The 27,070-nt window shown below is 39.7% G+C and overlaps 1 protein-coding gene across 1 annotated transcript in view; it reads left to right on the plus strand.

Annotated features, from left to right (window-relative positions):
- Positions 1-1,144: 1,144 nt before the first annotated feature.
- STRS1 (DEA(D/H)-box RNA helicase family protein) overlaps positions 1,145-27,070 on the plus strand; it is a 308,429-nt gene continuing 282,503 nt past the window's right edge. The window contains exons 1-2 of the mRNA XM_089459675.1: positions 1,145-1,727; positions 7,506-7,630. Coding sequence (XP_089315801.1) covers positions 1,226-1,727; positions 7,506-7,630 — 627 coding nt within the window. The 5' untranslated portion in view covers positions 1,145-1,225. The remainder of the gene's footprint in view (positions 1,728-7,505; positions 7,631-27,070) is intronic.

Consider the following 27,070-nt stretch of genomic DNA (forward strand, 5'->3'; position numbering starts at 1 on the left):
TCATTTTTCCTTTTTTTGGTCGATGTTTATAGTTAATGATGTGAGCGACACCTTCAAATATGAGAATTTGTTGGATGCCAATAAGTATGTTTCCTAATAGTCATTATATCATTCAATGAAGTAGTTGTGAGTGGATTATAAATGTTAAAGAACAAAATATTAGATTGAACCCTTGACCTCATTCATGTGCTTAAAGTCATTCTCTTAGTTAAAAACACCACATATGGTGCTGTTGTTGACTCCTCTCACGTTCATTCTTTCGTTCAATACAATTTCAAGTGTTGAAATACATTAAAACATGATATCTATCTTTATATTAGATTTGATCATTTTCCTTTTTTGGGTGGATGCTTCTAGTTAATGATGCCAGAATGAGAAGTTGTTGCATGTAAGAAAACACAAATCACAATAAACAAAGTATCATTTAACAAAGTAACCATGAGTGGATTATAAATAATTAAAAATAATACCAAAGCCCAATTACACTAATCTGAGTGAGTGGAACCAACTTTGTGAGGTTAGATATCTTCCCTCCCACACACATAAGACCTCTAGGGTTTAAACCTAAACCAATTGTATGGTGAAACCTTGTTCGAACCACTAAATCATGATCCAACATATTAATCTAAGTGCTTTCATAGGACATCCTCTAAAAACAATTGTGTTGAGGGGAAAAACTAAAACTAAAACATCACATTACTTCTATTTTGAAATAAAAGCATGGCTAGGCAATAACATCACCCCATTTTTATAAATAGAATAAGAACTCAACCAAAACAATAACAAGAACAAGAACATTGCCCTATTTTTATACCTAAAATAATCACTGAACAAATTTAACAGTGTCACCCCCAGCCATTTGTTTATATTGAAAATAATAACTTAGCAGATTTAATAACAGCACCCCACTTCTATTATTAGAGTAAGAACTTAAGCACAGGTAAGCAAATTTCATAACAGCACCCCACTTCTATTATTAGAGAAAGACCTTAGCACAGGTAATAACATCAAGTTTCTTTTGACGCACATTAGTTCAACAAATTATTTGTTAAACCCTAAAGTTTATGAAGCAAAATAATGCCTTTTGTGACATAGTTGTAGGACAGAGCAAGCAACATACATGCGATAGATTGTTTTCGAAGTGTAAGTTCTATAAATCTAAGCAAAGCCAATCGGAGCAGTCTCTCTCGGCTGCGCGCTGAAATACAAAACTCGAAGCAAGGAAATGGGAAAGAAGCAGAAGCTCATCGATGGCCAGATGCCCATTCCTATCACTGATGGAGCAGCGCCTCAACTCCTTTCTCACAAGAAGAAGAAGAAGAAGCACCAGCTCGAGGCCTCGGTTTCTCCCGAGCAACCAGAAAATCATGTCTCTGTTGATACAGAGCAAGTGAAAGAGAAGAAGAAAAAGAAGAAGAAGAAGAACGAGGAGGAGGAGATCATCGATGACAGCAATGCAAATGAAGTTGCGAATGGAATCGAAAACAAGGGTAGGAAGGAAAAGAAAAAGGAGCAGAAACAGAGTAAGGACAGTGAAGTGAGCGTTTCTGGGAAAGGAAGTGAAGATGCAAAGTACAGAACCTTGCAATCGTTCGAGGAGGCCGGGCTTCCGGAGAATGTGCTGCAGTGCTGTAAAAATTTTAAAAAACCATCACCCATTCAGGCACATGCCTGGCCCTTTCTTCTCGATGGCAGAGACTTCATTGGCATAGCGGCCACTGGATCAGGTACACCCTCTTTACCCTCTGTTTCGTTGTTTGTTTTTGTTCTGAGTTTGAAATCTCTGCGAACTTTGATTTTTTCAGGGGACACAATTGGTTGTACTTTCGTCTCGTATCTGCTGATCCCTTATTTTCTTTCAAAACATGCTTATTAACATTTTCCCCATGTTTCTTTAATTCAATTATTTTTTGAGCTGGCGAAGTGCAGGGCCAAATAATGTAACTCTGTGCTTATCAGGCACCCATATTATCTTGGGAGGTCTGCGACACATGCTTGTGAACTTTCAATCAATTCAGTCTATCTGCTTAAGTTTAAGTTTTTGCTCATAGCAGTCTCTGTGACCCTGGGCACTCTCTTGATCGCCTTGCCTAAAAAGATGGTTTCAATGGTAAAGCCCATTAATTTGCTTTTATGTGTTCTCAAGAGAAGGCAGGCCTTGCCCATTCAAGTAGGTGGACGAGTGGGAAGACTAAATTCTTGTAATGTTGTCAGGGCTGTTCCGAGTTACTCTGGATAGGTCCCTCGCGTGTTTGCATAGTTGACAACTATGTAGAACACAATCCACTACCTGCCAGCAATAAAACAAAGAAATTATTGAGAAGTTAGAACTTGTTAAGGTGTTGACATATGAAATTTAAACAAAATTAGGTCAACTAGAGTGGCATTTGTACGAGATAAGATACCTGACAGGCATTAGGAATTCCCTAGGGGAGTGTGTTTGTGTGGCCGTTCGAAACTTACTTAGGTCCATGCTAGAATCGACCCTTTTTGACCTTGACCTTAACTAGGATTGCTTCATGATAGGCTTGCAAGAGTGCAAGGGAAATGTTAAAAACTCTTTAGCACTGGGAACATTTTCATCTCTATCGCTGCTGATGAGGGTTCTACAAGCTAGCATCCTTATGTCTCACGTGCTTTGCCTATAAAGAGGCTTTGCTACTTAGGGTTAATTGTCTTATCAGGCATTATGCAGTTTGCCTAAAAACAGATGTTACTGTGATCAAGTAAGCTATCATAACACAATATATATGGTTTACAACTGGTTCTTTGCTCATCCTTTTGTTACTGCAACGAGCAATATTACAGCAGAGCTATTTAAATATATAAGATATATGATCAGGCATGACACATGCATTTATCATACAACATCGTCAAATTCCACCATATGTGATTTCATTTAGCAAACATCCCTTTAATATCGACCGATTACTATCAGGGAATTAGTGTTATGCATCTTTAACGCAAGGTTGTCTACATTTATAGGAAAAAGTGGATTTATGTAAGAAAAGAAGGTTTCCTTAAGTGCAAAAGTATAATGCATAAGAATCTTGGATAGGTCTGACCTCAATATGACAGTGCAAATTACTTTTGGCGACTTACATGAGCATAATATGTCAACCTCGAAGGCATGGTTGACAACTGTTAGTACCTATGAAACCGGATTCGCTGGAAATGGGCTACGTGTCCGAATCCCAGAATGGGACACGTCGTGTCCTAATGGGACACGATCGAATCCTGTACGTGTCATGATTTTGGGATTCGAATCCCAAAAAAGGGAAACCCGCAGGCATAAAAAAGTATTGTTCTATCAGTGATTATCATTTCTCTCTTTTAGTTTTGCATACATTGAGCTGTGGGCAAGGAGCTAAGGGTTTGGACTCTGGAGCAAGGAGCTAAGGGTGTGGAGTGTTGGGCAAAGAGATTCAAGTACCAGGTAAGTGCATTTCATCTCTATTTTTTTGCATTTTTATTACAGCAGTTTGTATATGAATTTTTTTTACAAATTTGTGCATGTTTTGTTTTTTTTTTACAGTAATCATAGCTCAATCAAGGGAAACAGTTAGGGGGCAAAGGAAGGGGAAGAATGTCTCCATTGGAGATGCCCCTCCTCCCCCGATATCATCAGAGTCTGCTGCAAGTAATGTTGAGGGAAGAGGAGGACCTAAAGACAGCATTGAGAAATATCCCTTGTGGAAATATGTCACAAGAGAGGATGGGACAAGCACCAAGGGGAAGGGAGGAGGCAATGTGCAATGGAGATGCAACTTTTGCCACATTTCTTTTAAAAACACATATTTCCATGTGAAAGGCCATTTGTTGGCTTTACCAGGTTGTGGAATTGGAGCTTGTAAAGCTGTTCCTTTACAAAAGAGGAAAGAAATGGAAAAGGAGTTCACTGTTGGTATGGCAAATGTGGCTGCAAAATCAAGAAAAACCAAGAATGAAGACCCCCTTCCATTTTTGAGGAAAAACACCACCAAATTTCCATTTGAGAGTTCTATTGGGGGACAAGCAGCAAAAAGAAGAGCAATTTCACTTGGTCCAATGGACAAGATTTTTCAAAAAGAGAAACGGGAAGAGCTTGATCTCACCATTGCCTTCTTTTTCTATCAAAACTTCATATCATTTAATGTTGCACGCTCACCTCTATTTATTGAGATGTGTCGAGCTCTAACTCACGGGTCTCCATCATGGTATGTGCCTCTTGGTTCAGAGAAGCTTAGAACCACATTGTTGACAAAGGCAAAAAAAGAGGTGCAAAAAATGTTTGAGCCTATTAAAGCATCATGGCCAACATCTAGGGTTAGCATTGTTTCTGATGGATGGACAGATCCAACACGACACCCAATCATCAACTTCATGGTGTCTTCCTTGAATGGTCCAGTTTTCTTGAAAGCAATGGATACACTTGGAGAATACAAGGATGCACAATTTATGGGTGAGTTATTTAATAAATTTATTGAAGATGTAGGTGTTGATTCTTGTGTGCAAATCATTATAGATAATGCACCTGTTTGCAACGCTGCTGGCATGATTGTGGAAGCTAAATATCCACAAGTGTTTTGGACACCTTGCATTGTCCATTCATTGAACTTAGCACTGAAATCCATTGCTTCTGATGTGCTTTGGATTGGTAACATTATTGAGGATGCACGACATATCCGTAACTTTGTGCAAAATCATACAAATGCCCTCACTATCTACAAGGAGTACAACAATCTATCATTGTTGAAGATTGTTGATACACAGTTTGCCTCTTCATTCATGATGTTGAAGAGGTTGAGGGAGGTCAAGACCGCTCTTGGGGCCATGGTTATTTCTGAGTTTTGGTCTTTTTAGAGAAAGACAGATCAAGTAGCCTCTAAAAGAGTGAAGGACACAGTGTTAGATGATGCTTGGTGGGAGAGGGTAGATCTAATTATTCAGATCATGGACCCTATCATTTCTTTGCTTCGATTTGCAGATACAGACAAACCCATCCTAGGAGAGGTTTATGAGGGATGGAATTCCATGATTGAGTCTGTGAGGAGCATTATTCTACAGAGTGAGTGCCTCGAGTATGAGACATCACCAAAGGCCTTCTGTGGTACTATACAAGATATTCTTGTCAGCAGATGGGACAAGAATTCCACACCTTTACGTTGTTTGGCTCACTCATTGAACCCAAAATACTACAGCCATGAGTGCCTGAATGGTGGACCTTCCTGCATATTCCCTCCTCACATGGACGGTGAAATCTCATAGGGGAGGAAAGATGCATTCAGACGGGTTTTTCAGGATAGAGCATTGCTTGATGAGGTGGAGGATGCATTTGTAGAGTTTTCCACTGGCACTGGTCGATTTGCAGGATATGATGTGATTAGAGACAGGGGGGCTAAGAAGCCCTATTCTTGGTGGGCAAATCATGGGGCAACAAGCCCTCCTCTTCAGCAGTTAGCCATGAGGCTCCTCTCTCAGGTGACTTCATCCTCTTATTGTGAGAGGAATTGGAGCACATATGGGAATTTGTATAGTGTGAAGAAGAGCAGGCTTGAGCAGTCCAGGGCAAAGACAATGGTGTATGTGCACACCAACCTTCGTCTTATTTATAGGCAGCAGAAAGAGTGGTTGAGGGGAAAGACAAAGATGTGGGATGTCTTTCTTGATGATATGGGTCTGGAAACAGTGTTGAGCTGGCATTGGCCAACATGGATCTCAATGATCCAGTGCTAGAGCCTGTTAGATTTGATGACGGTGATATTTGAGAGGGGTCATCCTCCACACCAACAGATGCAGAGGCGACTTTGGATACAAGGGAGGAGGAGGAGGATGCAAAGGAGAGCAGTGGTGACCATGATGATGAGGACATTGATGCTGATTCTGATGATGACTATGAGGATTGTTGACTCATGAGTCATGGGCTACCTATTGCCTTGAGGCTTGTATACCTGTAGTTGTTTTATATTTTCTATTTCTATTTGCCATTGGCATTGCACTACCTATGTAACACATTTTGATTTGATGACTTAATGAGAAAACTACAGTTGTCAGTGTCTTTATCTTACTATCTTGTAAGTTGTCTTTCATTTATGAATCATGATTTATGTGACATGTATTTGAATTTTGTATGTACTATGCATGCTATAATGTTACTAACTTACTTTGTAAACAGTAAAACTAACATCTAGATGAAGATCTATGTTTGAAATCAATGAATTTGTATCATTAATGAGAATTTGTGTAAGAAATATCTAATTTTTAATATATATATATATATATATATATATATATATATATATATACATATATATAATGAATCCTATGTGTCCTGTTCCGGGGGGTCAACGTGTCCGAATCCGACACTCGAATCCCTGTATCCTATGAATCCCGAATCCCTGTGTTAGGTGACTTAGGTTAGTACCCGAGGGCCTAAAAGTAGGCATAATTTTCACATCATTTCACCACATCCTCTTCTCTTATTCATTGAACACCACTTTCTTTACTCTCGATTTATAGAGAATTCACGTAATTGATAATGCTTTCAACATGTGACTCTAAACATCCTTAACCCCATGATCTTGTGTTTGTTTGATCTCACCTTTTCTTGTTATTCAGAATTGTTGTCAAACAATTGTGATTTTTGACCTTTTATGATATTTCACAACATTCTACCTCAATTGTTTTGCCATTATGGTCTGTCTAAGCTTGGCCATATACGAAAAAGTCACTAGTAAATATCGTCAATATGTCAAAAGTTTTATGAATATATGGCGGTGACATGCATCTAGTCATCCTTTTTCATCGAACTAATACATGCCCTTAAGGTTTCTAAGAGTGAAGCAAGTAGGATAACATGGATGACTTCATTTGCATAATTATTTGGTAGTATCTAATAAGAATGTGTTGCAGCTTCAAATGGAAATGCAATTTCCCCATTCACATTTAGAAATCTGAAGGGCTTGGGCATACTTACAAATATCTCTTGCTTTGTTTATATAAGAATGGTTCAAAGTAGGCATATCTGTCACTTTACACTGTTTTGCAATTTCTAAATTGCACATGAAATAATGGTTGTTTGTATCTGAATTTCTTTTTTCCTTTTTATCAAGGAAGTGTTGAATGTATGCATTGTGTAGTTTGATTTATGACTGGCTAATAAGGATTTATGCCTATTTGGAATTCTTTTGGCTTAAAGTCTCAAAGGATCATCTTGTGTTTTTCTACAAGGAGTGAGTCCTTTCCTTTTTGGTTACCTGATATTAACGTTTTTCTTCTTTTCTTCAACAGTATAAATTTCTCTTGTATTTCTTGCCTTCTATTTCATCCGTTACATGTTCAGTCTAAAGCACTCCATGTACTTTGAAGTTTTTGAAGGTTTGTTTAAGTCTCTCTCTAGTTGGAGTGCTTGGATTTTAGGTACATAAATAATTTGGAATAATGTTTTAGTTGGGTGTTGACCTATGAGATGTGCATATGTTTATATTATAGTATGGGATCTGATGGCAATTATTTTAATTTTTTAGGGAAAACAATAGCATTTGGGGTCCCAGCATTAATACACATATTGAGAAAGGAGAATAGAAAGACAATGAGAAAATCTTTGCCATATTGTCTTGTTCTTTCACCTACAAGAGAGCTTGCTCAACAAGTAAGTTAGTCTTCCTTTATGCACATAATTAGAAATGGTAAAAGTTTGCATGTTCACTTGTGGATGTTATATCTTGCAACAACCCTTTTATTGCAAGCATTGAAATGAACTATGAAAACGTTTTTGGAAAGATATTGGTGAAAAATATCAAGTATGAAATAATTTTCTGTCAATCTTTCTGATGATTCTTAGAATGATGATTTGCGGAGCACTTGGTTTGACTGGGACACATGATGTTTGTTATGCTTTGGTTGCACTATGTTTAAAACCTGTAAGTTACACAATTTAGAATGACGTGAAAAGGACAAAAATAGAACTGCATGCACAGGTCTACCTATATGGGCACGCATGAACATAATCATAAACAGTAGAAAAATAGAGCACACATGATTAATTTTGTCATATAAACATAGTCTCTGCATCCAATATTTTTTTCAAAAAAATTGGAGAATTGTTGAATCTTAGGCATTGGTGAATTTCATGACCAAGTGACTATTTTATAAAATTTATAAAAATCAGTAATGTTTATTTTTTATTTTTTTAAACTACTAAAATTTTCTTTCCAAGCAAAAAATTTGTAATTTCTATTCAAATAAAGAATAGAAATCAAATTCTTTATGTGCTCTTGGCACTAGTACAAAGATATAGGTGATAAGGAAAAATAAAAATTCCCTTGTCCTTGGAGCTGAGTACACAAGGATCAATAACACCATGTCAAAAAGGTGGTTCATTACTTGACTATATTCAATAGGATCATACCTCCAGATAAAGATCTCAAAAAATATTTGAAGTCTCTAAATAGTCCTTGGTTGATACAATACATATTGAGGAAATAGAAGAGTAAAAATGAGACCGAAAATACTAAAACGTCATCTTAGTAAACTGAGATCCTTGACTGTATCAAGGCCCCATTTTTTGACTCTTCCATAATTGTTGTGCTGGTTTCCACCTGTTGAAAAACTACTTAAGTTATAAGCACATGCATATAGTTAACATGATTTTAACAATATATGATGTTTTAACACATTTCTACAGATTAGAGGATTGACAAACTAATGAGAAATTCTATTTGGTGAAGAGACAAGATTGACATTGAGAATATATTCTCATAGCAAGAGGGAATGAGATACTTTGCCGGTTGCCTCCCTTGGAATGTGGGGGTCGAGTGTTGGCTTTCGGGGTTACTCTGAAAGTGTTTACACCCTATTTTGGGATGCTTCATGAGATTTGAGGTAGATGGTATATGACTATATGATCATCCTTTGAATGGCCCATGATGGATTTGCACATGGGAGATGGTCCATGATGGTTTGCACATCATCGAACCATCCGTCCCCCTCCAACTAGCGATCGAGCTGAATGGATGAGAGGGAGAAGCTTGAGTCCCCTACCTATCCTTTCTGAATGAGTAGTTGAGTGAGTATGGAAGATGGTCCATGATGGATCCACACATTGGAAATGGCTTACTCAGTGGTTGCTTGACCTCAGTTGGGTGCTTGCATGATATTCTACCCTAGGGTGTTAGAGATCTCTTGATAGCTTCAATGACATTCTACATTTGCCCCCCTTAGAATATGGGGATCAAGCGTTGGCTTTCGGGGTTACTCTGAAAGTTTTTACACCCTATTTTGGGATGCTTCATGAGATTTGAGGTAGAAGTTATATGATCAACTTTTGAATGGTCCATAATGGATTTGCAAATGGGAGATGGTCCATGATGGTTTGGACATGGGAGATGGTCCATGATGGATTCACACTGTTGGAGCCCAAGTATAAATTTAGATTAATTATGAGATTATGTGTAAAGTGCATATGTAAATGTAAAGGAAATGAGATGAAATTCAAATGAAAAGTGCATGTATGAGGGAGGGAAAATTAGTTAGAGATATTTTAGTAAAAACATTAAAATAATCCCTCTAGCTCATAGGGTTAGGGATTATGTATAGGGGTTGAGTGAGGATTCAAGTCAGTTTTTTGGGTCTCTCGAGAGTGTTGCAGAAGACTTTGTTGGTGTGAGAGGAGTCTGAGAGGCTACACAGCCTCCCTGTCGCCATGGCAGGGAGGCCTACATCTTATGTAAAGTGCTATTTTAGGTAATAGAAGAATTTAGATTCAATGTTGTGTGCTCATTTGCAGCAGTTTGGTTTTTATGTGTTTTATCTTTATTTGCAACAATTCATGTACAATAGTCATCTGATGTCGTTTACTGGTTTATTTTGCTGTTAGTAGCGGTTGTTAGTGTAGTATTTTTGCAATTGTTTGTCCATGTGTCATGTGATGTCGTTTACTGGATTATTTTGCTGTCAGTAGAGGTTGTTAGCGTAGTATTTTTGCAATTGTCTGTCCATGTGTTGTGTATTGCTACAATTAGTTTTCAGTATGTGGTTTCAGTTTGTTCTTGTTGGCCCTCTTGGCTAGAGTGCGCCAACAATGTGCACCAATCGAGAAGTGCCTGGTCCCCCCTCTTAAGTTAGGTGGCAACAATGATGGAGAGAAGTCCAGGCAAACAAACTTGTGGTCTGAGGGAGGCTATGGGCCTGGCCAGTCTGTAGCTTTAGGAAGAGCACAACATCTTTGACTTCGTAGCTAGAATTTTTTAGGTTCTGTCAATTCAGAGGCTCCTCGTCAGTTTGGTTGCTACTCTTGTGTTTCCAGAGACTTCTCTCACTTTCTGGGTTCTTGTAGTGTTTTCTCTATGGAAAGAAAGATCACTAAGACCCATATGGTGGCTATAAAGCAAGCCCCTTGTTAATAGCTACAATGAGTTGGGAGGTTGGGTGCAGTGCGTAAAGGATGTAATGAAGAGAGTAGCATTCGAACTTTCACATACCTCCTTGAAGGCCGAACATGTGGATGTTGTATGCTGTTAGATGAACGATAGATAGTGGGACAACATGCTCACCAGTGATGCGTTCAGCAGGGAGAGAGATACAATGCGCAGGGGGGCGGAGTGCTCGATGTCGAGAGAGCATATGGTGCAGTGGTCACTGCATGTTGTGAAGATTCAGTCAACGATGGGGATAATGAGTAGCGCTGCACAAGCCCATAACTGCACAAGGGTGTCAAGGATGGGCCACATTGGTGATCACGAGCACGATGTGCCCTCCAGTCCCCAGCTATGGTTTCAGTAGTGTCAAATGTCCCGAGGAGAGGTTTCAGACACCACGACACAATGAATGTGGGAATTAGCTATGCAGAGTTTGTACACACCCAACACCGACCGCAACGCAGGTTCTTTTATGTCAGAAGTGTTGGCCGCCAACGTATCACTCATTATGTGGGCCAATTCTTTTTGGTAACTTGGTATGACTTGATCGATCGTGAGCACATTGTTGGCGCACTCTGGCCAACAAGAACTTACTGAAACCACGTACTAAAAACTAGTTGCAGGAATACACAACACATGGACAGACAACTGCAGAATACTACACTAACAACCTCTACTGACAACAAAATAAACCAGTAAACAACATCACATGACTGTTGTACATGAATTGTTGCAAACAAACATAAAACACATAAAACCCAGACTGTCACAAATGAGCATACAACACTAAATCTAGATTCTTCTATTAATTGAAACAACACTTTACTTAAGATGCAGGCCTCCTTGCCATGGCGGCAGGGAAGCTGCGCAACCTCTCAGACTCCTCTCACACCAACAAAGCCTTTTGCAACACTCTCGAGAGACCCAAAAAACAGACTCGAATCCTCACTCAACCCCCATACATAATCCCTAACCCTATGAGCTAGAGGATTATTTTAATGTTTTTACTAAAATATCTCTAACTAATTTTCCCTTCCTCATACATGCACTTTTCATTTGAATTTCATCTCATTTCCTTTACATTTACATATGCACTTTACATATAATCTCCAAAGTTATACTTGGGCTCCAAAAGGCCCCCAACACAAATCCTGAATCGTCTCGAGCCAGTTGCAGTCGGACAACCATGTTCGCTTGCGCTGTTATTACGCAGTCTAAAGTCTCCTCGGAATGCTGAATTGCAGGCTGCTCCTCTACTCGACTCTACTCGACTTTACTCTTTGCATTCCCTTTGCGCACTTCTTCCCTTTTGGGCATCCAAACCTCCTGCTTGCAAGACCCCATCTCTTTTCTCCTACTATGGGCATCCCAGCCTCCTCTGCTCGCAAGACCCCACTCCCTTCTTCTCTCTCTTACTCTACTGGAGTCTGCGTTCATCTCTTTGCTGATGTCCCTTCTTCCACTGCCCATGTCCGCTGCATCTGCTCAGATTCTTCTTCCTCTTACTTGCCAGTGCCGTTGGACTCTGTTGCTGCTGGGGGTTTTTTGCTGTAAAACTCTGCCTCTCTTTCTGCATTTTCTGCTTCTCTGGGACAACTGAAAATACAGTGGGCCGACTGGTTTGTGCAAGACTAGTTAGTAGCACCTGGTGGGGGTCTTAAAGAAGATTTCCCATATGCTCAGTCCCAAATCTCATTTCTGTGTTGCAAGTTTTGTGTGAGACAAAATAAACAACTAGAACAAGATGAAATAAAATGGTTTGTGACAAAATTTTGAAACACAATTGTACAAGTTTTTGGGTTTTTCGCATTACAAAAGGTGGCTCCCCTAGCACAATCTGTTGCCAAATTTTTGAACTCAACTCACCGTCCCCTACAACCTTGGTATCTAGTCAGGCTTTTAACCTTGCGCAAGCCTGTTAAGTTTAGGTGTGTTCTATGCTTAGAGCAATTTATTTCAATTTTCACAGTTAGCTCAATATCTTTTCCAGATTAGTAATCACATCAACATTAAAGTAAACTACAGATAGAACATAAACATGAATTGCAGAAGACAAGCCAAGACAAGAGGACACAAGATGTGGCGCTAGTCAGGGACAAACCCCAATGTGGGGAAACCCTTGATCAATTCTTCTTATATGTTCTTCAATAGTTCAGCAGAGAGAGAGAGAGATCGTACATTTACAATAAAAGTCAACACTTTGACTTATCTAGATAAGAGCATAGATCGTCTCTAAGAAGATGATACATGAGATCAGTTGAATACAAGCTGCTTCAACTGATTCTCCAAGGTGACTCCTTCACCTATCATCGTGCTGCATCTCGTCATCATGCCCCACCTCACTGTGCTGCACCCATCATCACAGTGCTAGACCTAATGACCATGCTGTACACTTCATACTGCTGCACCTGTCACTGTGCTGCTCCCAATCACTGAGCTGCTCTCATCACTGATCTGCACCTAATGCTGCACTCATCACGCTGCATCCAATATGCTGCAATCATTTACACTCACCAGTCTTAGCTGCTTGCTATGGCTTACAGCCTAGCAGAGCAGCTAGACTCCTTCAACAAACCCAAAGTGCAGTCAACTAACAGTCACAATGTCTGCCCAGATTTGTCTGCAATTGTCCTCTAAGGGAAGGCTGTCTCTGCCTTCCACAAGACTGTCCTCCATTTACTACAACATGTATATATATTTGACATGCCATACATCAGACTGAAGATGTCACTGTCATGTGTTCATTAGATAACATACAACACAATCATACTGAAGATAGTTGCCCACATAAACTATCCATCCAGAACTCAGATTAAGGTTCTGATCTTGCACTCCTAGACTAGGCCTACTGCCCAACAAACTTGGCCTAGAGAGCAGACTTCTACAATGCATTGCTTCTTCTTTATGACAACGAATTCCCAGTCCTTAACTCATGCCTTGTAACTGTTTTATTTAACATGCTGTCACCTACAACACATATATTTCCATGCTGTCACCTACAACACACATAGGCCTTGTGCTGTTGATTAGGGCTGCGTATTGTAGATAAAACAACGGCTAGGTATCCTTGATTGGACTGTGGATTAGGGCCTTTACTTGCTGCTCGTTAGGCCTCCTTAGACTGTGGCTAGGGCACCTTTAAGACTGTGGATATATCTCCTCCTTAATGTTGCTAGAGCTCTCCTTTAACTGCGGCCAAATCTCTCCCTTGCCTATGGCTAAGACTCTTCCTTACTATGGCTAAGGTAAGGTAAGATCTACCTCCCATTAGGACTGTGTATAGGGCAACATTAGCCCTTCCTTGACAATTGATTAGGGCACACTTGAACAACAACTTGAGCTTCTAGATTAGACTGCGGCTAGGGCATCTTATCTCCATTAAGACAATGTATAGAACCCTTCTTGACTGCATAAAGGTGTCTCCTCCTAGGACTGCGTAGAGCCTTCTTCATTAGGGCATCATTATCCCTTAGGATCTCTCCTCCTACCAAAACCCAAAGACAAGTAGAGGAAGAGATCCCAAGTGTGTGTGTCCAAATGACTTTCAAGGCACCTCTATTTATACTTAAACATTGAGCACTTGTGGGGTTTATTTGGTTGTTGGCCGACCTTGACGAATTGTCCCATAACACAAATAAATTCATATCTCCATGAATACTTATCGGAATCGGATGATCTTTAGATCAATCCTACAACTCTCGATGAGAGGGATCCAAGAAAAATATCAACTGCCATTAATAAGATGACCCAAATGGAGTTTGGCCCTAGTTGCCAATTTTAACAAAGCCTCTTTCATCGCACTAGGGGTTATGGTCCATTGACAATATCTGTAGCGGCTCTTCCACTTTTCGTGGTCGTCAATATCTTTAATATTGAAAGTATTTAACTATATATCCCAAGACATATTGTCCGCAACCCCATCCCTACGGAATCAACCCTTTTAGGAGCATGTTTCCTGATAAATATCATCACTAAGGAATTTCCGGGACCCACATTTACAATAATGACTTTACATTATGATTTATAAACATTCAAAGACATCATATATGCATGAGAACTATGCAATATATCATGAAAATAACCACCAGTTGTGATAAAAAACACAAGGGATACAATATAGGAGGGTACATTTTTTTTTTGTTCAGATTTCTTGACATGAGACCCCGTTACCATCAAGGGCAAAGTTGGAACACCGAAGCCACTGCTAATGCGACTGTTAGCCTTGTTGTAAGTTGAGTATCAAGATAGGAATTCATGAGCGATGGCAAACCTCCTGATTGGTCACTCCCACTTTTTAAATACCCGATAGACCCACCAAAACAATGTAAGCAAGGATCAATTTCTATTAAAATTGTGATGTTCTATGTTGTAACAATTACTTATTCCAAAACTTCTTTTTGCTACAATATTAGTTAAGCAATTGTAGATAAAACATAAACCAAATGCACAATTGAAGATAACCAAGAAGATAAAAGCAGAGAATTTAGGTCCAATGACCAGGGCAAAACCCACAAGGGGAAAACCCAACCAAATTCTTCTTCTATTAGATATCAATTGTTTAGCAGAGATACAAAGTACAATGAAAGATCAAGAGAATGAGTAAGTTCACCCAAATTTGAACAAGTTGTAGCATGAAGATCACTGGTAGCAACAGTTGATGCAAACATTAAATCAACCTTCAAGTTCTGCTCTTACTCTCCAAGTCTCTCTCTCTCACAATCTTCTTCAAGTCTCTCCAACTCTCTCTCTCTCAAGTTTGAATCCTTCTTTCACAATGCACAAGTAGTGAGAATGAGATGATATGAGATACATATATAGGAGGAGCAACAAATTCTAGTCATAAAGGAGGAGCAATATGCATGCCTTGAGGAGGAGTTACATATGCCATTTAGGGAGGTACACATGCCTTTGTAACTCATGCCATTAAGGAGGTACACATGCCTTTGTAACTCATGCCATTAAGGAGGTGTAAGAGGAATATTTTATGACATGATTTTATTGTGAGTAAGAGGAATATGCCATGTCTTAATGAGTGTGTAAGAGAGAGAGTAACATTTGCATTAATGAAAGCGTAAGAGAATCTTTTATGACAAGACTTTAATGAGAGTGAAACGTATCCATTAAGAGAGAGAGAGAGAGTTACGATGTGCTATGTGAGACATAGAGGTACAAAGTGATTAAGTGATGAAGGTAAGGTGACTTGAAGTTCCTTTTAATAATAATAATGTCATAGTATCATAAGGATAATAATAAAGGTAATGATAATATTGATGATTAAGTCAAAAATTGAACTATTAAGATTGATTAATGATAAGTGATTTTCCAACATCTATACTTGATTACCAATTGATGCAAGGTGATTTACTATTTTTGGAAAGTCATGCTTGAGATGCTAGACATGACTTTCTAATTTTAGAAAGTCACTCCAGAATTGTCAGAAATGAAATTTTATTTAAGGAAATTCATCCTTGAGCTGTCAATTTTCAACACTCCCTCTCAGCTAGGGAGGAATTTCTTTCTGTAACAAAGATCTTTGCTTCTTTGCTTATCTATGATCATCTCTACTCTAGAACAATGATGTCACAATCTAATGAAGAAGAATCATCATAGGGAAGATTCATCTATCACCCTATATCCACTGATCTTCCCATCTTGACACAGGCTTGGGGGGATTACCACTTGTCAACACATGACAAGCATCATGCACAACCAAGTCTCACCTCTGCTTGGGGGGATTATCACTTGTCAACACATGACAAGGATCGCGTTCAACCAAGTTTTACCATAAGAGTCAAGTGATAGAACACATGCATCCACAAACTTTGGGGGGATTACCACTTGTCAACACATGACAAGGATCACGCATAACCAAGTATCACCTCTGCTTGGGGGGATTACCACTTGACAAGGATCATGCACAACCAAGTCTCACCTCTGCTTGCGGGGATTACCACTTGTCAAGGATCACGCACAACCAAGATTTACCACACCCATTGGCCAGATGGGTGGTACTCCCAGCGAGCCCAGTATGTCAACTATTTGATCATCAATTGCAATATAATGGAGTCTTACTGCTCCTCTTTGCACCATATCCCAGATATAGTGATATTTGATCTCAATGTGCTTGGACTTGTCATGGAACACATGATTTTCTGCAAGACGAATCCCACTCTTATTGTCACAGTATATTACTGTCGTATCTAGCACATGCTCAAATAACTCTCCAAAGAGCTTCCTCAACCATATTGCCTCACAGCTAGCCATGCTAGCGGCAATATACTCGGCTTCAATCGTGATAAGGGCTACAAACTTTTCCTTTTTGCTCATCCAAGATATCATGGCAAATCCCAAGCTAAAGCAAATCCAAATGTGCCCTTTCTTTCAACAAAGTTACCAGCTTAATCAGTGCTAGAGTACCCATGTAGTCTCACATCTCTGACAATATATCTCAATCCAAGGTTGATGGTCCCATGTAGGTATCTCAACACATGCTTTGCAACAATCCGGTGTGCATGTGATGGCTTAATCATATATTGGCTCATAGTACTGACCACAAAACATATGGTCGGTCTAGTGTTCACTAAGAACATCAGTGTCTGAACCAGTTATCAATACTTGGAAGGATTAGCCAAATTAAGTCCCGCAGCTTCACTACATAACTTTTTGAAATTCATTTCCATTGGTGTGTTCATGGACTTACATTTTGTCATACCAAATCTTTCCAGAAGCTTGGCAACATATTTTCCTTGAGAAAGGAAAATCTCACTAGGTCTCTGCCATACCTCTAGGCCCAAAAAGTAGTGCATCAAATAAAGATCTTTCATTTCAAATTTAGAAGCTAACTCCCTCTTATGCTGGAGGATAAAATGTTCTCCACTAGTCAAGAACAAGTAATCAACATATAATACCAAAATCAAAGGCATACCTTGAATCGTCTTGAAGTAGAGATTTGGATCAACATTGCTTATGGTGAAACCAAGCTTCATTAAGAAGCTATCAATGTGGGCATGCCAAGCTCTTGGGGCTTGCTTCGATCCATAAAGAGATTTCTTCAATCTACACACGTGATTTTTCCTGTCATGCACTTCAAAGCCTTGTCTTTGCTCCACAAATATTTCTTCCTTGAGGAAGCCATGCAGAAAAGTAGTTTTCACATCCATTTGGTGAAGAGTCCATCCTTGGCTAACAACTAGAGCCACAATGGATCAGATGGTAGTATATCAAGCAATAGGTGCAAAAATCTCATCATAGTCTTCTCCCTCTTTCTGAGAGAAGCCTCTAGCCACAAATCTAGCTTTATATTTTTCAATACTACCATCCGCACCATGTTTGATTTTATACAACCATTTGGAAGTCACAACAAACTTACCTTTAGGTCTTGGAACTACTTCCCATACATCATTATGTATGATGGACTCATATTCTTCAACCATTGCATCTTTCCATACTTGATCTTTCACTGCTTCTTCAAAAGTGCATGGTTCGACCTGAATAATGTTGCTCATGGCTACAATGTATCCCTAGAATAGACAAGGTTTCTTATTTTCTCTGAAGGTTCCTCTGGGGGCAGCATGTCTATCAACATCCTGTAAAGTGTCACGAAGCCATAATGGCCTCTTTCTAGCAGGAGGATCACTTGGAGGAGGATCCAAGGGGTCCATGGGCTCCATGGGTTCATCAACAAGATCAGGCTTAGGCTCAAGATCTTCTTGAGCATCCAAGGCATCATCCTGACTTTCAACATTAGTAGGAGGAGGAGTGTCTCTTGCCTTTCCAAGAGCTGCATCTTCATCAAATGTTACATCCTTGCTAAACTCTATAGTTCTTTGACCAGGCACGTATATTCTGTAAGCTTTAGAATTTTCACAATAACCAACAAACATACCTTTCTTACCTGAAGCTTCCAACTTGGTCCTCTTTTCCTTTGGCACATGAAAGTAGACAGGGCAACCAAAGATCCTCAAGTGCCCAACTTTAGGCTTTTCACCAATGAAGACTTCTTCAGGAGTCTTGTTGTTTAAGGCTCGGTGTGGAGATCTATTTTGGACATAGAAAACAGTGTTAGTAGCTTCTCCCCAAAGAAACCTTGTGAGTTTCTGATCATGCATCATAGCTTTGACTGCTTCCATGATGGTTCTATTCTTTCTTTCGGCCACACCTTTTTGTTCTGGGTTATATGGTATAGTGGTCTCTTTCCTGATTCCAACTTCTTTGCCGAAGTCAATGAAATCATTTGAAGTGAACTCTCCTCTGTTGTTAGATCTGAAGATTTTGATATGCTTTCTAGTTTGCTTTTCTACCAGAGCTTTAAAGTCTTTGAACATGTTAAATGCTTGACTTTTGTTTTTCAAAAAGAAAATCCAAGTTTTGCGATAAAAATCATTCATAAAGATTATATAATACAAGTAGCCACCAAGAGAAGTTACAGACATAGATCCACATAAATCAGAATGTACAAGATGAAGTACCTGACTGGTTTTGCTTTTGCTTGAAGGGAATGATCCCTTTACATGCTTTCCACTTGCACACCTTTGGCAATTTCCATCATGATCCAATCTAATCTCTGACATTCCGAAAACCATTTTTCTCACATGGGGCAATGCTTTATAGTGAAGATGAGTGAACCTTTTGTGCCAAAGTTCACATTGATTATTCTTGTCATGAACCAATGCATGCATTGGTCTTCCATTGACTTTATAGAGACCTTCAAACCTCGATCCCATAGTGAAGGCTTCTCTCATGCTAGATCTCATTGGCCAAGTGAGAACTTTTCCATTTATGAAAGCAACTTTCATTCCTTTATCTTCTAAAGTAGATATAGATACAAGATTCTTTTTTAGACCAAGTACATACAAAACTTCTTGAAGAGAAATAGTTTTACCTTCATCCAGATGAAAAGAAATAGAACTAGATCCCTTTATAGGATATGTAGAGTTATCTCCAAGTATGATTTTCAGATCCGTCTCCCTCTCAACCAGATTTGAGAGAACTTCTTTATAACCAGTAAAGTGCCTTGAAGCACCACTATCAATCAACCAACTATCACAAGAATCTACAGGAGAGGAACTAGAAAGAGCAGAAACAAGAAAGTACTCTGACTGTGTCTCAATTGCATTATTATCATACCTTGGGTTCCTTGAAGTCTTAGAAGAATGGTGGCTTTCTTTACGAACAATAAGAGCTTTTCTTCTTCTATAATCAAATTTGAAGTTGTTGCTACGATTGTTGAAGTTGGATCTTGGTGCTCTTCTGTTTTCAGGACAGTCATGGGCATAGTGGCCATGCTTATGGCAGTTGTAGCATTGAACTTCTGATAAATCCTTGTTCCATTTATAGGAACTGTTGGATCTGGGAGTAGGCTTTCTTGAAAAATGATGATCTCTTCTTCCTTTCTGCTTCTTGCCTTGGACAACAAAGGCAGTAGGTTCTCCCTTTTCATGCTTTGGAATTCTTCCTCTAGAAATCATTCTAGCCTCTTCTTGACTGCACTTTCCCAAGAGCTCATCAAATATGGGAAACTTACCATTGTTGCTGATGGTAGTAATAAAAGTTTCCAAGGTAGGAGAAAGACCTTCAAGCGTAATCAACACCAACTCTTCATTAGATGCAATTTCACTAACAATTGACAATTGATCCTTGATTTTTGATATCCTCATGAAGTATGCTTGAATGGTCTCTCCATTGTTCATCTTATTGTCCTTGAGTTGATTATTCAAAGCAAGGATTTGGCTTGATTTGTTTACTTGATACATTCCAATCAACTTGTCATACATTTCCTTAGATTTCTTCAAGTTGGAGACATAGGCGTTGTGTTAATTTTAGATAACAATGGTATGTTCTATGCTTTAGAGCAATTTACTTCAATTATTCTTATTAGCCCAATATCAATTTCCAGATTAGCAATCACATTAACATGATAGTAAATGCAAATAGAATAATAAGTAGAAGACAAGCCAAGACAAGAGGACACAATATTTGGCGAATGCCAGGGAAAAACCCCAATGTGGGGAACCCTTTGATCACATCTTCGTATTATTCTTCAAACGTTCAACACAAAGAGAGAGAGTACATCATACAAAATTTCCTTGCCCAATCACTATAAAACAGTCTAGTCAAACAACAGTGAACAGGATGCCCTAACCAGAAAGTCAACGCTTGTCAAACCAGCAGAAAGTCTCCTCCAAATGAGCTCGGTCAAACCCAGTCAACTCGGCCTCCAAAGACAGTCCAAATCAGCCCAAAACAGTCTTGAAATTCTCGGTCAAACCTGGTCAATGATAGTCAACCTTGAAGTCAAAGGGCTAGTGATTAACGCAGGTCAAACAACTGCAAGTACCTCGATTTCTGTGCCAGGATATGCGGCCTAAATAAATCAGACTTTCTGCCTAAAAAACAAAGTCAAAGGTGGAGGTTTGATTTTTGGTCCACGCCTGCTATAGATGGCCCAAAAATAGTCTTGAAATTTCACACTGAAATTTTTGGTCAACTCAAGTCAACGCATGAAGAAGAAGAGTTGCTCCTTTGTTGTACGAACCAATGAGGAGAGGAGAGAGAAAGATGTGTGTTAAGATGTGTCCAAATGAGGAAAATGCCTCTTATATTTATACACAACATTGAGGGTGAAGAGACACGTCTGTTGGGCTTTATGAGTCTACATTTGACTGGAGCCGACCTTAACAATTTGTCCATAGAAGAAATAAATTCATAATTCCATTTCTACTTGTCAGAATGAGATGATCTTTAGATCAATCTTGCACCTCTCGAAAAGAGGAATCCAATAAAAATATCATCTCCATCATATGAGCTGTCCAAGGTGGAGTTTGGCCCTAGTTGCCAAATTTAACACTCCCTCTCAACTAGGGAGAAATCCACTTGCCAAACCATCTGTCAATCTGTACCATCTCTGTCATCCTTGCTCTGCTCTACTGAACCATGAAGAAATAATGAAGAAGAAATGATCGAGACTGTATCATACCACTCTCCACTGGCCCAAAGTCAGTCTCCATTGATCCCAGATCAATATCATATTATCAAACATCCTAACATAGGGAGTACGGTAGTACACGATGTGTCCATCAATAGTACTATGGTCCCTATCCTCATTTCCAAACTCATTGGCCAGATGAGAGGTACTTCCCATGAGTCCCGGACTGCATGGGTAGGATGTATCGATAGGAGAAGGTGAACCACTCATCCTGCTCATATGCCATAGGAGAAGGTGAACCACTCATCCTATGCATATATCAACCATCATGGGGTATCACAGGGGAAGGTGAACCACTCACCCTGTACATAGCGCACCACTAGGGGAAGGTGAACCACTCACCCTATGGTCGCTCATAGCTCCAAGAAGTACCCAAGCCCCTCGAAGCTCCCAAAGATCAATATCCAACTCAAACAGGACCCTCATAAGAGGGTCTCTCCATGACTCCAAGTTGTTCATGAAAGGTTAAGAATTTGACCTTCCCGAGGGGCTTCGTAAGAATATCTGCGACCTGTTCATTAGTCCCAATGTGATGGAGCCTATTTGCTCCCTGTTGTACCATATCCCGGATAAAGTGGTACCTGATATCAATATGCTTGGAGAGGTCATGAAACACGAGATTCTCAGAAAGACGAATCCCACTTTGGTTGTCACAGTAGATCACGGTGGTATTTAGAACATGCCCAAACAACTCACCAAAGAGCTTCCTCAACCAAACAACTTCATAGGAGGCCATACTAGCAGCAATATATTCGGTCTCAACGGTGCTCAAAGCAACCGATTTTTGCTTCCTTCTCATCCAGGATATCAAAGCAGAACCTAGTGAGAAACAACATCTCGATGTGCTCTTACGATCGACCACATTGCCAAACTAGTCAGCATCAGAATAACCATGGAGCCGCAAATTCCTGGTAGTGTATCTCAGTGCATAGGTGATTGTGCCCTGGAGATATCTCAGGAGATTCTTGGCAACAATCCAATTTATGTGATGAGGCTCGACCATAAATTGACTCAATGTATTCACTGCAAAGCACATGTCCGGACGGGAGTTCACTAAGAACATCAGGGTCCCCACGAGTTGACAATACTCAGAAGGCTTTCCCAAATGGGGCCCAACAACACTTCCATATAACTTCTTGAAGTTAAGTTCCATCGGAGTAGTCATGAACATACAATCCACCATCCCAAATCTTTTAAGTAGCTTCATAATATATTTTCCTTGGGAAAGGAAAATCTCACCTGGCTTTTGCCAGACCTCCAAGCCTAGGAAGTAGTGCATCAATCCTAGGTACTTCATCTCGAATTCGGAAGCCAACTCCCTCTTGCATTGATAAATAAGAGGGTCTGCACCTGTTAGAAAGAGATCGTCCACATAAAGTACCAAGATGAGAGGTCTATCATTTTCAACCTTGAAATAAAGGTTCAGATCAACTTCACTTCTTGTAAACCCAGCTTGACCAGAAAGCTGTCAATCCTCTCATACCAAGCCCAGGGAGCTTGCTTCAACCCATAGAGGGCTTTCTTCAACCTGCATACATGTGTCTTTCGATCTAGAACTTCGAACTCCTCAGATTGTTCTACATAGACTTCCTCCTTAAGTGAACCATGCAAGAAGGCGGTCTTGACATCCATTTGATGTAAATTCCATCCTTGAGGCAACAAGGGCAATGATTGAATGAATGGTGGTATATCGGGCAACTGGTGCAAATATCTCGTCATAGTCCACACCTTCCTTTGAGAGAAGCCTCGAGCAACAAACTTGGCCATGAACTTTTCAGCACTTCCATCAACTCCATGCTTGATCTTGTAGAGCCATTTTGAGGTGACAACATATTTCTCCTTGGGTCTAGGGACCACATCCCAGACATCATTTTTCATAATCGATTCATACTCTTCGTTCATAGCATCCTTCCAAACTTGGTGCTTCACAACTTATTCGAATGTGTAAGGCTCAGTTTGAACAATGGTGCTCATGGTAGTTAAGTACCCTTGGTACCTATTCGGCTTCTTACTTTCATGAAATGTCCCCATTGGTGCAATATGTCTCTCGACATCTTCGAGAATGTCCCTAAGCCATGAGGGTCTCCTTTTTGAGGAGGAGGGCTCATGGGGAGGTGGATCAATGGGATCCATCGGTCCTTCAACATCGGCTCATCCTGCGATTCTCTTTGCTTTCCTGTATCTTCTTCTTTGTCCTTCCTTGGAATAGGAAGGTTCCTAATCTTCCCAAGGGCAGCATCTTCATCGAAGGTGACATCATGACTTATTTCCACTTCTCTTTGACCAGACACATAGATTCTATATGCCTTTGAAGTTTCATTGTAGCCCACAAATGTTCCTTTCTTCCTAGATGCATCCAATTTGCTTCTCTTTTCTTTCGGCACATGAAAATACATGGGGCTACCAAAAATTCTAAAGTGAGAAACATTAGGTTTCTTACCGGTGAAAACTTCTTCAGGAGTTTTGGAGTCCAATGCTTGATGAGGGCATCTATTTTGAACATACACGACAGTGTTGGCAGCTTCTCCCCATAGGAACTTCGGAAGGCCTTGATCATGAAGCATGGCACGAGTGGCTTCTATAATAGAACGATTCTTCCTTTCAGCAACTCCATTTTGCTCAGGAGTATATGCAGTAGTAGTCTCCCTCTTAATGCCAGCTTCTCTACAATAGTCATTGAACTCATTTGATTCATATTCGGTTCCATTATCGGTCCTCAATATTTTGATCTTCTTCCCTGTTTGATTTTCAACCAAGGCTTTGAAAGAGCGGAACCATGTGAACACTTCGTCCTTCTTCTTCAAGAAATAAATCCAAGTTTTGTGAGAGATGTCATCCACAAAGATAGCATAATATAAATATCCTCCAAAGATGTCACCAGCAACATACTAGATAGATCAGAATGAACCAATTGCAAAATATCGATAGTCTTGCTATCACTTGAGGGGAATGGTCCCCTTGTATGTTTTCCTTCGACACATCCCTGGCAAACACCTTCATGTTCTACTTTAAATTCAAGCATTCCTATCACCATCTTCCTTGCATCGGGTAGGGCTTTATAATGAAGATGAACAAACCTTTGGTCCCATAATTTAGATTGAAGAGATGTGTCGCGAGACATAGCTCCCAATGGACTTCCTCCAGCTTGATATAGGCTGTCAACCATGAATCCAAGAGTAAATGCTTCTTTGAAATTTCTTTTCCAAACACGTACCTTTCTATCAATGAATGCCACCTTGAATCCTTTGTCCTCCATCTTCGAGATAGATACCAGGTTCTTCTTTAGATCGGGTACATATAGTACTTCTTGTAGATTAATGGTGTTGCCTTGATTCAATTGAAGGGTAACATTCCCAACTCCTTTAAAGGGATAGGTGGCATTGTCTCCAAGAATAATTTCCAAATTTGTATCCTTTTCTATTAGATTTGAAAGAGCTTCCTTATACCCAGTGAAGTGACTTGAGGCACTACTATCAATCAACCAATTTCCCAAGGTATCCGGAGGAGAAGCAGTAGAGAGGGCAAATATAAGATAAACTTCTTTTTGCTTGTTATCTACAACATTAGATTCATCATACCTGGAGTTTCTTGATCGTTTGGGAGGTGGACCATTTCCATGGTGAGCAGTGGAAGCATTCCTTTTTCCTTTGTTGTTGAGCCTGCCATTCCTTTGATTGTGGTTGCCCCTGAAATTGTTGCGGTTGTTGTTGTCATCATCTCGAGGTGTATCCCTTTTATTAGGACACTCCCTAGCATAGTGGCCAAACCTGTTACAAATGAAGCATCTACCCTTTCTTCCATCTTTGAATCCCGGTCTTCCTTGACATTGCTTCTTTGAACCTGCATTGTTCTTCTTTTTAGCATGAGCGGAGAATGCAGTAGGATCATTCCTATTTGAAGGCATGTCTCTTTCTATCATCCTTGTTTCTTCTTGAGTACATCTAGTCAACAATTCATCAAAACCTGGAATCCGGTCATTGTTGAGGATAGTAGTGTTGAACACATCCCATTCACGAGGGAGACCTCCAAGGGCAATGAGAGTGAGCTCCCTGTCAGCAATAACTTCTCCAATTCATAGAAGATCATTTTTGATTTTGGTGATCCTCATGAAGTCAGATTGGATATATTCTCCTCTTCCCTTCTTTATGTCCTTCAACTTGTTCTTGAGGAAGAGAACTTGGTTTGCATTGCTAGCATTAAACATGCTAACCAACTTGTCATACATCTCCTTAGATGTGCCCAAATCGGAGATGTAAGCAACTAAATGCTTATGAATAGAATCCTTGATGATCTTCTTAGCTTTGACTTTAACTTTCTTGTACTTTGTCTTAGTGGTAGCCAATGCATTTGAAGTTGGTTCAACAATCTTTCCCTGCATAGAGTGCATAGCATCATGCTCTTCCAAAGTCAAGGCAAGAGACATCTTCCATGCATGATATTCAGAGTTATCATTGAGCTTGTCATTAGATTTGAAGTAAGATGAGGAGGCCATTGAATCTTGTCCTTGTCCAACAAACCTCTGTGATTGCTCTTCTCACTCTTGCTTGGGCTTTGTCTTCACCTCAACTCTGATACTATGTTAATTTTAGATATCAATGGTATGTTCTATGCTTTAGAGCAATTTACATCAATTTTTCTTATTAATTCAATATCAATTTCCAGATTAGTAATCACATTAACGTGATAGTAAATGCAGTTAGAACATAAATAATATGCAAAAGGCAAGAGGACGCAATATTTGGAAAATGCCAGGGAAAGACCCCAATGTGGGGAAAACCCTTTGATCAAATCTTCTTATTATTCTTCAAAAGTTCAGTAGAGAGAGAGAGAGAGTACATCATACAAAATTTCCTTGCCCAATCATTGTAAAACAGTCTAGTCAAACAACAGTGAATAGGATGCCCTAACCAGCAAGTCAACGCTTGTCAAACCAGCAACAAGTCTCCTCCAAATGAGCTCGATCAAACCCAGTCAATTCGGCCTCCAAAAGCAGTCCAAATCAGCCCCAAACAGTCTTGAAATTCTCGATCAAACCTAGTCAATGGACAGTCAACCCTGTTGTCAACGCAGGTCAAACAACTACAAATACCTTGATTTTTGTGCCAAGATATGCAGCCTAAGGAAATTGTACTTTCTGCCTGAAAAACACAGTCAAAGGTGGAGGTTTGACCTTTGGTCAACATTGCTGCAAATGGCCCAAAAACAGTCTTGAGATTTCACCTTGAAATTTTCGGTCAATCCAAGTCAACGCATGAAGAAGAAGAGTTGTTCCTTTGCTGTACGAACTAATGAGGAGAGGAGAGAGAAATATGTGTGTTGAGATGTGTCCAAAATAGGAAAATGCCTCTTCTATTTATACACAACGTTGAAGGTGAAGAGACACGTATGTTGGGCTTTATGAGCCTACATTTCACTGGAGCCGACCTTAACAATTTGTCCATAGAAGAAATAAATTCATAATTCCATTTCTACTTGTCAGAATGAGATGATCGTTAGATCAATCTTGCACCTCTCGAAAAGAGGAATCCAATAAAAATATCATCTCCGTCATATGCGCTGTCCAAGGTGTAGCTTGGCCCTAGTTACCAAATTTAACATGATGAGATGGTCTCCAAGAGAATCAAAGATAATCATTTTAGCCTTGACTTCTTTTTTCTTGTATCTAGCCTTGATAGCAACATTCAATTTT

This window comes from Pinus tabuliformis, chromosome 7 (assembly GCF_031772625.1).
Source record: "Pinus tabuliformis cultivar Carrire ecotype Pingquan chromosome 7, CPIR1, whole genome shotgun sequence".
Taxonomy (NCBI): domain Eukaryota; kingdom Viridiplantae; phylum Streptophyta; class Pinopsida; order Pinales; family Pinaceae; genus Pinus; species Pinus tabuliformis.